The sequence below is a fragment of the Callorhinchus milii genome, unplaced genomic scaffold (genome assembly GCF_018977255.1).
Source record: "Callorhinchus milii isolate IMCB2004 unplaced genomic scaffold, IMCB_Cmil_1.0 Scaffold12, whole genome shotgun sequence".
NCBI classification, from domain to species: domain Eukaryota; kingdom Metazoa; phylum Chordata; class Chondrichthyes; order Chimaeriformes; family Callorhinchidae; genus Callorhinchus; species Callorhinchus milii.
The window spans coordinates 1,187,837-1,201,936 of record NW_024704753.1 but is presented as its reverse complement, the minus strand read 5'-3'; the positions used below and the strand labels follow the sequence as shown (position 1 = coordinate 1,201,936).

Sequence of the window (14,100 nt, the reverse complement as noted above, 5' to 3'; positions counted from 1 at the left end):
TGAATGTGCAATTGGCTGCCATGTCTTCACCACAAAATACAGCCACTCCACTTTACAGTGTATTCCGTGAAGCGCTCAATGACGTAATAAGGTTGTATATCAAATGCGAGGATTATTATTTCAGCATTATATTTACGAAAATGACCTGATAAAACCAGACTGTCGTCGGTCGCTGCAGATTTAACGCTCTCTCTCTCTCTCTCTCCCTCTCTCACACTCTCATTCCCTTTCTCTCACTCTCTTTCTCTCACTCCCTTTCTCTCACTCCCTCACACACTCCCTCTCTTTCACCAGCTGCAATTTGAAAGAAGTTCTGCATGCGAGGCATTAAATTCTGCTTTTGTGGTTTGATGTTTAACTATTGTTTCTGAACAAACGGGTACAGAAAAGAACTGTTTCGCTCAAATTCCTGTTGAATTGCATCTCTTTCATTTGGTGTTCATTCACTGGATACCACATGATCAGCAACTGTACAAACTGAATAAGTCTCTCTCCCCCCAAATAAAACAGCTGTGGGATGAGATAAAAGGGGCTAATTGGCAATTGTCATATTTCCTGCCACAATATAATTCGACAGCAATATAATTCAAGAGGATAAAATCTTATTCTAGTGTAATTATTTTCCTTTTTTGATGTACAAAACGTCATTGCTTTCCTCGCGAGCAGCTCCATTCTGGACATAATGGGGGTGAGATGTGCCTCACGAGGCAACACTGATCACTGGTGATAATCAGCACTTCGCACAAAATTGCACTCGAGGAACTTAGGAACAAGAGTAAGCCATTCAGACCCTCGAGCCTGTTCCGCCGTCCTATTAGATCATGGATGGCTGATCTGTAACTCAGCCCCTTTGCCCCATATCCCCAGTTACTCTTTCCTTACAAAAATTGGCACCCTGCCAAACTATGGTTGTGTGTGTGTGGGTCTCTCCACCACCCCCACCACCACCCCGGCCCCTGATGTGGTAACAATACTCAGAGCCACCATTTGACTTGACAGCCAGAGAATCCTGGTTCAATGGACACCAGCTTAACTCTGTTTTTTTCCAATGCGCAACGATATCGCTGGCCGAGGAGATCAAACAGGCTGAAGGCCCTTCTTCAACCTAACCTCTCGTGGCAGAACGCATCTGACAGTCACGTGATAACCTAACATAACCCCAAAAACATTCAGCGATAAACTTGTGATATTTTGCAATTTTGCAAATTGCTCGGTACGTACAGTATGTCCTCCGTTTGAAGCTGAGAGGAATCTTTTGTGAATAGATATTGTACAGATTAGCTTCACGTTAATACACTTTTAAAAGGAAGTAAGTGAATGCGTAGAAAGCCATGTTTTGACAGAAATATTCTAAAACTGATTCTACAGTTTGTTACCCTCTGGAACTCCATCCCACAGTCCCTCTGCCTCGCTCCCTCCATCGCCTCCTTCAAGGTCCGTCTCCCCGCCCCCTGCTATGGTAACAATACTTAGGGCCACCATTTGACTTGACAGCCAGAGAATCCTGTTCCTCTTCGACCGCGCCTTCGACCACCCTCCTACCCCTACCCGCCCTCCACCACCTCCCGATCCCAACCCCCAGCTCGGGTCCCAATCCCTGACTGTCCAGCGCCTCGGGACGACCTCCCGACGTGAAAGGGGCCGTGTAAATGTCATTTGTTGTTGTTTGTTGTTGTTACACAACTTGCCCCTAAAATACAGTCACGTTTCCGAGCTGCCTCATAAACTGACTGAGGCACACACACACACCTCATTACGTACGTGTGCATTGCCCTCTGCAACACACAGGACTGAGGCCAATTTAGTGAAATTTACTTCTTTAAAGTAAGTTAATGTAGACTGGGATATGCTGCACAAAGCTTATAAAAATTCCAGTGCGGTAACCCATTACGGTTTTATTGAGGTTTTCGCACTTTGACAGTTTAGTCCCGTATGGTCTGGAGCTGCAATGCATCAGCTGAACAATTATTAGCATGTGATGAAGCTCCAATATTATTATCTCGAGCAGCAGAAAACTCCTTCCGTGAATATTCCAAGTTTTGCTACCATCAGCTCTTTCCTAAACCACCACTGAGTGAGCGTGTCTGCATTTATTATCCAACCCTGAACAGAGATCTAAAACAATAAATGATGAATATTAGAAATTTGACTTTAAAGAGATCCCACAATCCTAACGGGATAGAGAGAGCGAGAGAGAGAGAGAGCGTCTCTCCTGTTCTATCACAGGCAACAAAGCCCTAGATTAATTGGTCATTCAGATCATGGCTGTTTGCAGGTGCTTTCCTGGCATTAATAGCCTCCACATGACTACAAAAACAGTCAATACCCACACCAGTTGATTATAGAAAAACCCCGTTACAATGCGGGTTCGTAAAATCTCAAAATCCCCAACATTGCACCACCCACATCTGTCATCTCCTTCCCTCGCCACCTTCAAGGCTCGTCTCAAGACCCTCCTCTTCGACTGTGCCTTCGACCACCCTCCTACCCCCACCCCCCACCACCTCCTGATCCCAACCCCCAGCTCGGGTCCAAATCCCTGACTGTCCAGCGCCTGGGGACGTCCTCCCCATGTGAGAGGCGCTGTGTAGGTGTCACGTGTTGTTGTTGTTGTTGTTGTCGAGCCATACTCGTGAAGCACTCGGGAGACATTTCGACGTGAGCAGTCACTTTAAAAACTCCCAAGAAAAAAAAACACTCATGTCCGAAAGTTGCAGAGGTCAATTAGCATCCGAAAGAGCGAGCGCGATTAAATATTTCCTCACGCCCCTTTTAACATCAAAATACTGTGTGTGTGTGTGTTTTTTTTCAGAAAAAAAAAACATTTGAGACCCAGGGTGGCTGAGCCAGCACCTCTGGGAAGCCACTCAAGACAAGCCAATGACATTGAAGGTACACAGAGCTTTTGCTAACAGTGTAGATTCAGATGCAGATCTCAGCAAATCGAAACCTGCATTTTCACTGTCAACCATCAGTCAACAGAATGAACGCAGGAAATGATGGGAATTTATAATATGCCTGCTACATCATTTTAGCATTCAGGGTCCTTGCATTGTTGAAGGAAAGTAAAATTAATAAGCTCTGTGTTGTGCTGTGCAGCAAAGCAATCTAACCAAATTTAGTGCCTTGCCCCCGTTATCTCTTGGAGCTACACTTGTACGTGGCATTTCTCATTAAGCGCTGAATATAATTTTATAGATTTTGCAGATCAGAGTGGATGGGCCAAATGCGTTCCACAGCTTTGAACAGCGGCACCTAAATTAACTCTCAGTTCCAGTGGAATTAATTTTTTCTGCTGAGTGCTGGGGTGATAATTCACCCGTGCGAATCGTCATTTAACATAATTTGTCAGTTGTGCACAATATTTCAAAAGGAGCGTTCTGCTGCTTAAGAATAAACAACGTTTCATCAGAGAAGGTGATTCTTCCGCTTGTGTGAAATACGCACATCTCTCACGCTCGCGCCATAATAAGTCATGAATCTTTCGCGCTCACAGAGAATCCTGGTGCAGAACCAGCCTTTACCGGAAGTAAGACTAATTGAACATAAGTATTATTGGGTGAAAGAAGACCAAGGTCCATCCAGTTCACCTTCCACCATCCTGGCAGTCGCTTGACATGTCGTGTCCCAAACTATACACTGTATACCCCAGATATGATTTTCTAACAGAAATCAATCTCATTTGTTCTTGAAACAAACAACACTTTCTGCTTCCACTGTCTGTCCGTCTCCCCAGGGAACCTGTTCCAAACATTTACTACTTGCTCACTGAGTAGTGTTTCGGCACATTTGTTCAGAATTTACCCACTTCAATCACGGACCGTGTCCTCTGGTTGTACTGTTCAGTACAAGATGAAACAGCTTATCATGGTCTCCATGACCTAGTCCCTTCAGAATCTTACAAACTGTAATCATATTACCCTCAACCTTCTCTTCTCGTGTGAACATCCCCATTTGAACGAAATAAAAAAATGTCCTACCATAATTGTTCCTCCAGTCTGCAACCTTAACGGTCTCAAGACCTTTCTCTGGACTAGGCAGTTAGGGAGGAATACCACCAAGGGTATCTCTGTGATTGTTGCTACAATGAACGACCACTATAAAGAGAGATGCAAGAAAGACACAAGATTAGATGCTTGTGAGGTACCTTCATACAACACTGGAGGCCATTGAGAGAACATTTAGATTCAGTTAAAACAGAGAATCAGTGTTCAATTCTAAAATCGTCCAAGTCATTTCCTTACTCCACACCTGTTTACCTACAGTAAGTAAGAACCCAGATGTTAGTCAATTGGCGGATCGCGGTTCCGGGGGTATTAATCCCTTCAAAATAAAAATAATTTGGTCCCTCACTCCACAAATGTTTGTGGGACACTGCTGTGCGCAATTGGTTGTTTGGTTCTTGCACTGTTCAGGATTATTATAGATTCTGCTGTTGCCTAAACAATGAACTCACAGAGGAAACAAAGCTCCATTCACTCAATGTTAAATCTTTAATTTCTTATTTTTCCCCCACAGGGGTCTTGACATACAAATCATTCGCCTGTCCGTGAGCGAAAATTGGTTTGGTTTCCAATAAACACGGTAATTTTATATCAGGGAAAATAACGAAGGCTGAGAGTTATTAATTGGTACCAAAGGAAACATTTAGTAGTTTGGGGGCAAAATGTTCTCTTTTGCAGATTGCTTCAGCGAGTTCAAGAGGGAGTTGGAACTGGATAGCTGTTTGCACAAAATATGTTCTCGGGTAAGAGAAAGACGTCTAGGATTATTTTTCTTAAAAAGAAATGAACTTTGGGACTGACTGACCAGATGGTTCTCAATGGCCATTTCCACTCTTGCACATTCCTAACAATGAAAAACAACATTGGTGCCATGATTGTATTTTTACATTAATTCTCTAGCGGAGCAGACAAAGGATTTACTGCAGCACAAACCAAAATGATATTTCGCACAGCAATAAAAAGGCGAGGGAGCCAATACTGCAGATTCCATTCACAATGAGAAATGACATTACAGCAATGGGTCACCTGTAATGTTTTATATGAAAGTAAAACAGTCCACGGGTTCTGTGAGCAATAATTTTTTTCTGTCTCTCCTTTAAAATAAGCGCCTTGGGACATCCCCACAACTTGAAAGACACCATATCAATGTAAAGTTGTATTGTATTGTAAATAACGGGACATCAATAACTCGGTTATAAAGTCACAAGCAGGTGAGTAATAGTCCGACAGACCAAGAAGGTTCCCAGTTCAACCCTTACTCTGTGTTATGTTAGCTGATCTCACCTGTGCAATTGGCTGCCAAGTTTCTCCCACAAAATACACAGTCAATTCATTTTATAATATATCCTGTGAAGCGCTTTGAGAGGTCTCAACGACATGATAAGGCGCTATATCAAATGCAGGAATTATTATTATATTGTTATAAAATTTGTATTATTCTGGACCGCTATTGATCACCGCAGGCAAAAGAAATATTAAAACTCCACAACACAATCCTCAGCCAGGTACAGATTTAATTCACACAAAATAGGAACATGGCAGAAACACATGAAAGATTTACTGGGAGACCCCTCATAAGCCATCAAAGAAATTATTCTGCACGCAGCAAAAAAAAAAGGTGAAGAAAGATATATATTCACAGGATTTTAAAATGGATGTTACAATGAAGGAATTAGTTTTAGCTGTCAGGACAGTAGTTTAAACAAATCATACATCATGTTGAGGAATATTCCTGTCAAGCAGAGACAGGGAGAATGGGGACAGTTAAATTACTCAGGGCAAATGACAGCAATTTCGTATTATGAATTCCGAGGATTTAAACCAAACTGATGATATTTGACTCATGTGGTTCCGAACGAAAATGGCTTCGGAAACGCTTGTCAAAAAAAAAAGTACATTAGATTAAGTAAGACCCAAATTGTGCTTCATATTTAATATAAAAGTGAGGCTCAATTTGTAAGTTATCCTAATATCCTAACCAAATGCAACAATATTATTTGAACAATGCAGCCTCAAATATGTACATCATTTAAACAGCGGAAGCTGTTAATATAAAAAATACTCACATTATTAAATAGCCACTATTCTTTGACTTGGTGTTATCATTAGAGACAGAAATTATTTTAATCAACAGCAGCTTGGTGAATTATACAGAGTAACACATTTATATACCACAGATTAATTTATTTATCTAGCTCTGTTCACAGCAGCTTTACATTAAATGGAAATATTTGCTGAAGAACCAATCGCAAAAATACATTTCCCATTTCTCACGAACATCCTTTCATCAAATCTCCAGTTCCTTATTAGCTCACATTTGTCCATATTGAAACCCAGCTGCCATCATGTAAATCTATCTGGTTAATCTGTTCACATGCTCCTTAGTGCTATTAAATATTCCTTTCACGAGTCAGCTGCCCACACACCTTGATATCATTAGCGACATTATAAAACTAGCGTCCTCTTCCATGCTGTGTTGGGACTCCCGTAGCATAGGAGTTAGTGCGCTCGCCCTGCGAGCGAGAGGACCTGGGTTCGATTCCCGGCCAGGTTGTGGTGAAACCTTAGGCAAGTTTCTTTACTCCGCACGCACGGCTCTATTTACCTAGCAGGAAGTAGGAACTCGGTTGTTAGTCAATTGGCAGATCACTTTCTGGGGGTAATAATCCCTCCCAAATAAATAAATAAGTAAATAAATGATTCGGTCACTCAATCCACGACTGTTTGTGGGACACTGCTGTGCACAATTGGCTGCTGCGTTTTACCCACAAAATATACAGTCAGTACACAATTTGCAGTATATTCTGTGAAGCGCTTTGAGACATCTCAACGACGTGATAAGGCGCTGTACCAAGTGCAAGGATTATTTATTGTTATTTATTATTTATTCTGGTATGTGTGGCTAAGAGCAAGCAGCATTTCTGCTAAGCTACTGGGGAGCTGGAAAATATAAATTATAAATAATAATCCTTTTAATAATCCTGGCGTTTGATACAGCGCCTGATCATGTCGTTTAAGACGTCTCAAAGCGCTTCACGGAATATACTGTAAAGTGAATTGACGGTATATTTTGTGGGCGAAACGCAATGACACCACACCTTGGATTGAGAAGCGTGACCGAGGCAGAATGCCGTGAGCTCACAAGGCACAGTTTTGCAAAGATTTAAAAAGATTTAGCAAAGAATTATTTTAAATTTACTTGACAGGTGGTAATAGACTGAACAGATGATAAGAAGCTACAGGAGATAGCCTATACACCACTCCGCGGGCTGTAACCAACTCACAGCAACTTTGCTGCTTGTTGAGTCCTCGTGTGAGGTGCCCTGAGGAACTCATTATTTCTTTCTCAGCGTAAAGCAAGAAAATGTGATCCATAAAATCTGTCAGGAAAAATAGGGGATGTTCTTTGGTGTATAAAAAAAGCATTTAGGCTACAAGAGGCAAAAACGCAGCATCTCATAATTACTCTCAGCTGCTCCTGTTCACATTTCTGCCGAGCTGTTATTGGAAGAAACAATTACTTTTGCCGTCTTATGTGAAAGACACGATGGATCAAGGATGAGACCGAACTTAACTTTACTGCTGTATATGATTTCTGTTCCTTAGAAGCTGGACAGTGCTTGCACCCTGACAATACTGAGACAAGAGAAGAATGGACAAAACACACGCCCCACACGCACGCCTCACATGCACCCCACACACGCACGACACACGCATAATCTTCCACGTGTCTTTAGTTTTCACAGCAGTGTCCCACAAACAGCTGCCTCCGTTCCTCCAGGTCTGGCCTCCTCCTCGTCCCCCGAGGCCTCCGCTCCACCCTCGGCGGCCGTGCCTTCAGCCACTACGCCCCGAGGCTCTGGAACTCCCTTCCTCACTCCCTTTGCCTCGCTCCCTCTCTTCCCATTTTCAGGTCTCTGCTGAAGACCTTTCTTTTTGACCGCGCCTTTGGTCACCTTCCCTCCCCTTCACCCCCGGCTTCTCCCCCTCCCCCGGGCTCGGCCCCGGGATCCTAAACTGTAAAGCGCTCTGAGACGCCGTCCGCCGTGGAGGGCACTATATAAATCCAAGTTGTTGTTGTTGTGGATTGAGGAATTTTTTTTCAAGGAATTATTACCCCCCAAAGCGACCCGCCAATCGACTAACAATCAGGTTTTTAACTTACAGCTTGGTAAACAGAGGCATGTGGAGTAAGGAAATTTGCTTTCCTTTGCAGGTTTTACACTGCCTGGGAATCAAATTCAGGTCCTCTCGCTTGGGAGGTGAGTTCTCCAACCAATTCCACAGCCAATTGCGAACAGCAGTATCCTACAAACAGTCGTGGATTGAGTGACCACATTATTATTATTATTATTATTAAGAGAGGGAGTCACCTTGAGTTTATTGAGATACTGCCTTGGGTGTGCCACCAGCAAGTCCTCTTCCTCTGCTTCGCGGGCAAGAACAAGTGTGTCATCTTCTACCAGCTTGTCTTCTAAACACCCACAAACACAGAAGTCATAATCTTTTCACATATAATTAGATCAAAATGCCTTCTGGCTGCTCATGAAAACTGACTCTGCAGAGGAAATGTGTTTAAAAGTGCAATAATCTTCAGTGAAATATCAAATCTCAGTGTTGCATTTCCCTTATGGTTTGTAACAAAAATCATAAAAATAATCCTTGCATTTAATACAGCGCCTTATCACGTCATTGAGACTCCTCAAAGCGCTTCACAGGAGATACTGTAAAGTGAATTGACTGTATATTTTGTGGGCAAAACACAGCAGCCAATCGCACACAGCAGCGTACCACAAGGGATTATTACCCCCGGAAAAGTGATCTGACAATCGACTAACAACCCGGGTTCCTACTTAGTGCTAGGTAGACAATAAGGAAACTTGCCTAACATTTCGCTCTGCCCGGGGGAATCGAACCCAGGTCCTCTCGCTTGTGAGGCGGGCGCTACAGGAGCATTTAAATTAATAGCGATCAAGTACATCGGCACATTGCATCATTAAAGAAAAAAGGAAGGAACCCTAGTGGGAAAAAAAAGAGGAAGAAAAAAAAGCTTGCAGTTTTGTGGGCGAAATGGTGAAGCCAATTTTGAGTTCGGAGTACAAAAAACAGAAGCTAACAATTATCCTTTGTGTCCTCCCTCCTGACCACACAAGAAGAAATTCCACATGGAACAATTTGACAAGCGAACACGAGTGCCATTTAATTTGGGTCAATGTTTTTCAATTCAAATTACGATCCTTCGAATTAAAATGTGGATCAGCGACTTACCTTTCAAAAACTTGATGATTTTCCCCCATTTTCCCGAATCAAAGGGATGAAGTTTTTCCAGACCGAGGAATGAGATATTGTAGCCGGGAGAGTAGACAATCGGCCAGGAACTTTGTGGAATATCAAGGTAGAGCTGAGAATGTTGTGTCCTTTACAAAAAATGAAAGGTAGGAAATTTTAAGATTTTTTTATCTAAGAAAAAGGACAAATTTTATTGAATAAATCTTGTACTTTAAAGAAAATGAGGAGGGGAGAGGAGTTATGGCATACAGGAAACTCATGGTACAGCTAAACAGCATTAGCAGCACATCTGGAAATTGTACCTGTACTATATTTCTCCTCTCTCCACTATTCAAGGCCATTGGGATTTCGGGAGAGATTCTAGCAGTTTTGTCAAACTATCAAAAAAACTATTGTTCTTCTCTGAACAAATGGGCCCCGCTGACTGGCAGCTGAATTAACGACGTGTTTGTGAATCTTGAACATTTTAGAGAAACTTCCACCATCTCCTTCAGACACAATTCCCAAACAATCTGAGCATCAGTGAGCCAGTGTCCTCATGTCATTCAGAGTGGCTTCACATTCTTTATGTTTATTTAAAACCACGGTCTTCAGAGTTACAATTGTACAGAATTTTGGTAAACGGTCCTAAAACACAGTCTTAATTTGGAAGTCGATTTTCTAACGACCCAACGATCTCATTTTGAGCCACCGATCAATCTTCATGGTGGCCGAGCCCATGAATCATCTCCCGAAACCCAAACACCACAAATGTGTAGGCATTTAACTTCTGTTATTCAACTCAATGTAATGACTAACCTAAGCCGGTAAAGATTTTCATTAGCAACATTCAGTTTGCTCCTAACCAATTCCAGCTCCATAAGCACAATCAGGGGTTTTGATAAGAGTAGATAGGGGAGAAACTGATTACTCTAATAGGCACGTCAGCAACCAGAGGACACGGATTTAAGATAATTGGCAAAAGAACCAGCGGGGAGAGAATTGTTTTTGATACAGAGAGTTGTTACGATCCAGAACGCACGGTCTGAAAGAGTAATGGAAGAGGATTCGATAATAACTTTCAAAAGGGAATTGGATAGGTACTTGAAAAGGAAAAATGTGTTGGGCTCTGACGCACGAGCGGGGGAGTGGGATTAGTTGGGGTAAAGAGCGAGGGAGTGGGACTATTCGGGTAGCTCTTTCAAAGAGCCGTCACAAGCAAGATGTGCCAAATGTCCTCCTTATGTGCTGCAGGATTCCATGATGAAACCACAGACTAAAACTCGGAGAAACAGCATCTCTGACACTTACAGGCTGCCTCTGTCTGATCTACTCTCTTCAACTACTGCTTCGGCCATGTTTGTCTTCACATTCTTGCTCCGTTAAAAATGCTGATTCCTGCAATCAATAAAATCAATCATCAAATCTTTCATTGGATATTTTTTAGGCATCTACAAATTAGAAATATTTTGTTTTCCGTTGAAAAAGCAGCCGTCGTCTTTTACCTCAAGCCTCAAATCAAAAATATTGGACTAAATGTCCAGCATGCTATTTGATTTACACATCAACAATATACCGTGATCTCTACTTATAATGACCTTAAATAAAATGTAAGCATTTACAGTGAAAAGATTTTTGCCATGAGCTCAATTCAACTATCATAACTGGATGGATAATAAATAATAATAACAACAAGATTCCATTTATAGAGCGCCTTTCACGTCGGGAGGACGTCCCAAGGCGCTGAAATAAATAATAATAAATAATAATCTGTGCATTTGACATATAGCACTTTTCACGTCGGGAAAAGGTCTCAAAAGAAAACAAAAGGCAAGTAAATTGAAATACCTGATTTGCCCTCGAAGCAGGACAAAAATAAATGTTAAAATGCTTCACGATTAGCAATATCTTAATAAGCAAATACAGTCAAATGTTCCAGCAGAGTTTAGACTGGATTAGGGCCCGAGATAAAATTAATCCAGTAAGCCTGAAGGCTCATTCCTGCACTTAATAATAGTGTGTTCAATGGCACAATTACGTATATTCATCATACTGTGTGTATAAAAAAGGCCTCTGACATTCATTGGGCAGTTCTTTCAAGCACAGTAACTTCAGTAAGAATGTTTTGAGTGCGGCTATAATTCTACTACAGGGATACCTTTGTTTATTCCAGAATTTCACTTTGTATCTGGTCTCGATCAGTGGGTACTGTTCCAACTATTGTTAGTTACCCCGGTGTTTATTGTGCTTAAACAATAAAACAACAATACGAACAATCCTTGCATTTGATATTGCGTCTTATCACGTCGACCGGACGTCTTAAAGCGCTTCACTTTGTAAAGTGGAGTGGCCGTGTATTTTTGCAGGGCGAAACTTGATATGTAAGGACAGGCGTTTCCAATGGTATTTTCAGCAGCGCTTTAATAATAATCCTTACATTTGATATAGCGCTTTTCACGTCGGGAGGACGTCCCAAAGCGCTTCACAGAACACACTGTCAAGTGAATTGACTGTATATTTGTGGGCGAACGCGGCAGCCAATTGCGCACAGCAATGTCCCACAAACAGTCGTAGATTGAAAATGACCAATTTATTATTGGTTTTGGTTTTGGAGGGACTATTATTAGGCTCTGTGTGGAGTAAGGAAACTTGCCCAAGGTTTCACCCTCTGCCTGGAATTGAACTCAGGTCTCTCACTCGCAAAGCGAGTGCTCTAACCACTGAGCTACAGGACTCCACGAATCGCGATCTGTTGTTTATCTCGAAAAAAAAAACACCCGCAGTTGACAAAAGCATCGTAACCGAACCCCTCGCCCGAGGCAGACACACAGGACCTGCGCTGCTCCGGTCAACGGTCCTCAAACTAAGGGCCGGCACCTCGAGACGGTTTGGAGGTCACCCCTGCCGTGGTGCGGTGCAGATTGGCCGCCGAGTTCGCCTACAAGTATTCCGCCCGCTGACCGCGCTGGGCAGCGTCCGCGGGAACAACGGGAAACGTTGCCGGGAGTTGTTTCGACAGTTTTTGGGACCGCTTCCCGCGCGGGGGGTTGTTATTTGTCCTTTGGCACTGAAATCCAGCAACGATAGCGAGAAGGGGAACGGCAGGTCCCAGCCGCCCGCCCGCCCGGCCTTTGACATGTCTCCCAAGACCGGGGAGGAAGGACACACGCGGGCGGCCCTGCGCACGGCCACACTCCCCAGACACCGGTCCTCACTGTGACTTTGGCCCCAAGTCCAAGGGTCGGACAATTAACGAAGGCCTTCGAAATCACAACAGCAGAAGAGTTGCAACAAAATCCCTTTTGTATCGTTATGTGTATACTTTATACCCTCTCTCCTCTCCCCCTCACAGTGTGTGTGTGTCAGTGTGTGTCTGTGTGTGTGTGTGTCAGTGTGTGTGTGTCAGTGTGTGTGTGTGTCTGTGTGTGTGTGTCAGTGTGTGTGTGTGTGTGTGTGTGTGTCAGTGTGTGTGTGTCAGTGTGTGTGTGTGTGTGTGTGTGTCAGTGTGTGTGTGTCAGTGTGTGTGTGTGTGTCAGTGTGTGTGTGTGTGTGTCAGTGTGTGTGTGTGTGTCAGTGTGTGTGTGTCAGTGTGTGTGTGTGTCAGTGTGTGTGTGTCATTGTGTGTGTGTCAGTGTGTGTGTGTGTGTGTGTGTCAGTGTGTGTGTGTGTGTCTGTGTGTGTGTGTCAGTGTGTGTGTGTGTGTGTCAGTGTGTGTGTGTCAGTGTGTGTGTGTGTCAGTGTGTGTGTGTGTGTGTCAGTGTGTGTGTGTGTGTCAGTGTGTGTGTGTCAGTGTGTGTGTGTGTCAGTGTGTGTGTGTGTGTCAGTGTGTGTGTCAGTGTGTATACACAGCCACACACACACACAGTCACTACACACACAGTCACTACACACACACACAGTCACTACACACACACAGTCACTACACACACACACACAGTCACTACACACACACAGTCACTACACACACACACACAGTCACTACACACACACAGTCACTACACACACACACAGTCACTACACACACACACACAGTCACTACACACACACACAGTCACTACACACACACACACAGTCACTGCACACACACACAGTCACTACACACACACACAGTCACTACACACACACACACAGGTTACCTGTCGGCAGTGGCCGCGCTCCTCCACAGCCTCTCCAGCCGCCGTGTGGTGTGTGAGCGGCCCTCAGCCCCTGTCCCTGTGCCTCCCGACAGCGCTGTCTCCGGGGGGGGAGTGGGGGGGAGTCCCGCTGTCACCTCAGGCCGAACACGAGCCGAGGCTCGGGGGGTGGGGGGGGGGGTGTCGGGGTGTCGGGGTGGGGGGGCTCGGGCTCGGGGTGTCGGGGTGGGGGGGGCTCGGGCTCGGGGTGGCGGGGTGGGCCCCGCGGGTACACCTCACGCAGTGACGCGGCGCTCACATTGTGCGTCACACGTCACACGTCACTGTCTCCGTGATCCCCAAACCCACAGCGGGTCACGTGCTCACACACAGTACATACTACACACAGTACACACACAGAGTACACACTACACACACAGTACACACTACACACACAGTACACACACACAGTACACACTACACACACACACGTGTACAGTATACCGAGGGTCAGATATGTACAGTACACACAATGGACAACAGTCCACCCCTTTTCCCCCATAATAATAATAATAATAATAATAATAATAATCCTTACATTTGATATAGCGTCGCGACGTCTCGAAGCGCTCACCGTCGTTGTGGAGTGACTGTGTGTTGGACTGCGGGAGAGGAGTTGGAAACACAGTCAGTATTTGTTCGGCTGTTTTTGCCGC

At 44.0% G+C, this 14,100-nt stretch overlaps 1 protein-coding gene across 1 annotated transcript in view; it reads right to left on the bottom strand.

Annotated features, from left to right (window-relative positions):
* The window catches only part of hdac11 (histone deacetylase 11), a 28,711-nt gene extending 15,157 nt beyond the window's left edge, over positions 1-13,554 (bottom strand). Inside the window, 5 exon segments of the mRNA XM_042339559.1 lie at positions 3,981-4,097; positions 8,378-8,478; positions 9,273-9,421; positions 10,584-10,670; positions 13,409-13,554. Coding sequence (XP_042195493.1) covers positions 3,981-4,097; positions 8,378-8,478; positions 9,273-9,421; positions 10,584-10,630 — 414 coding nt within the window. The 5' untranslated portion in view covers positions 10,631-10,670; positions 13,409-13,554.
* Between the last annotated feature and the right edge of the window lie 546 nt (positions 13,555-14,100).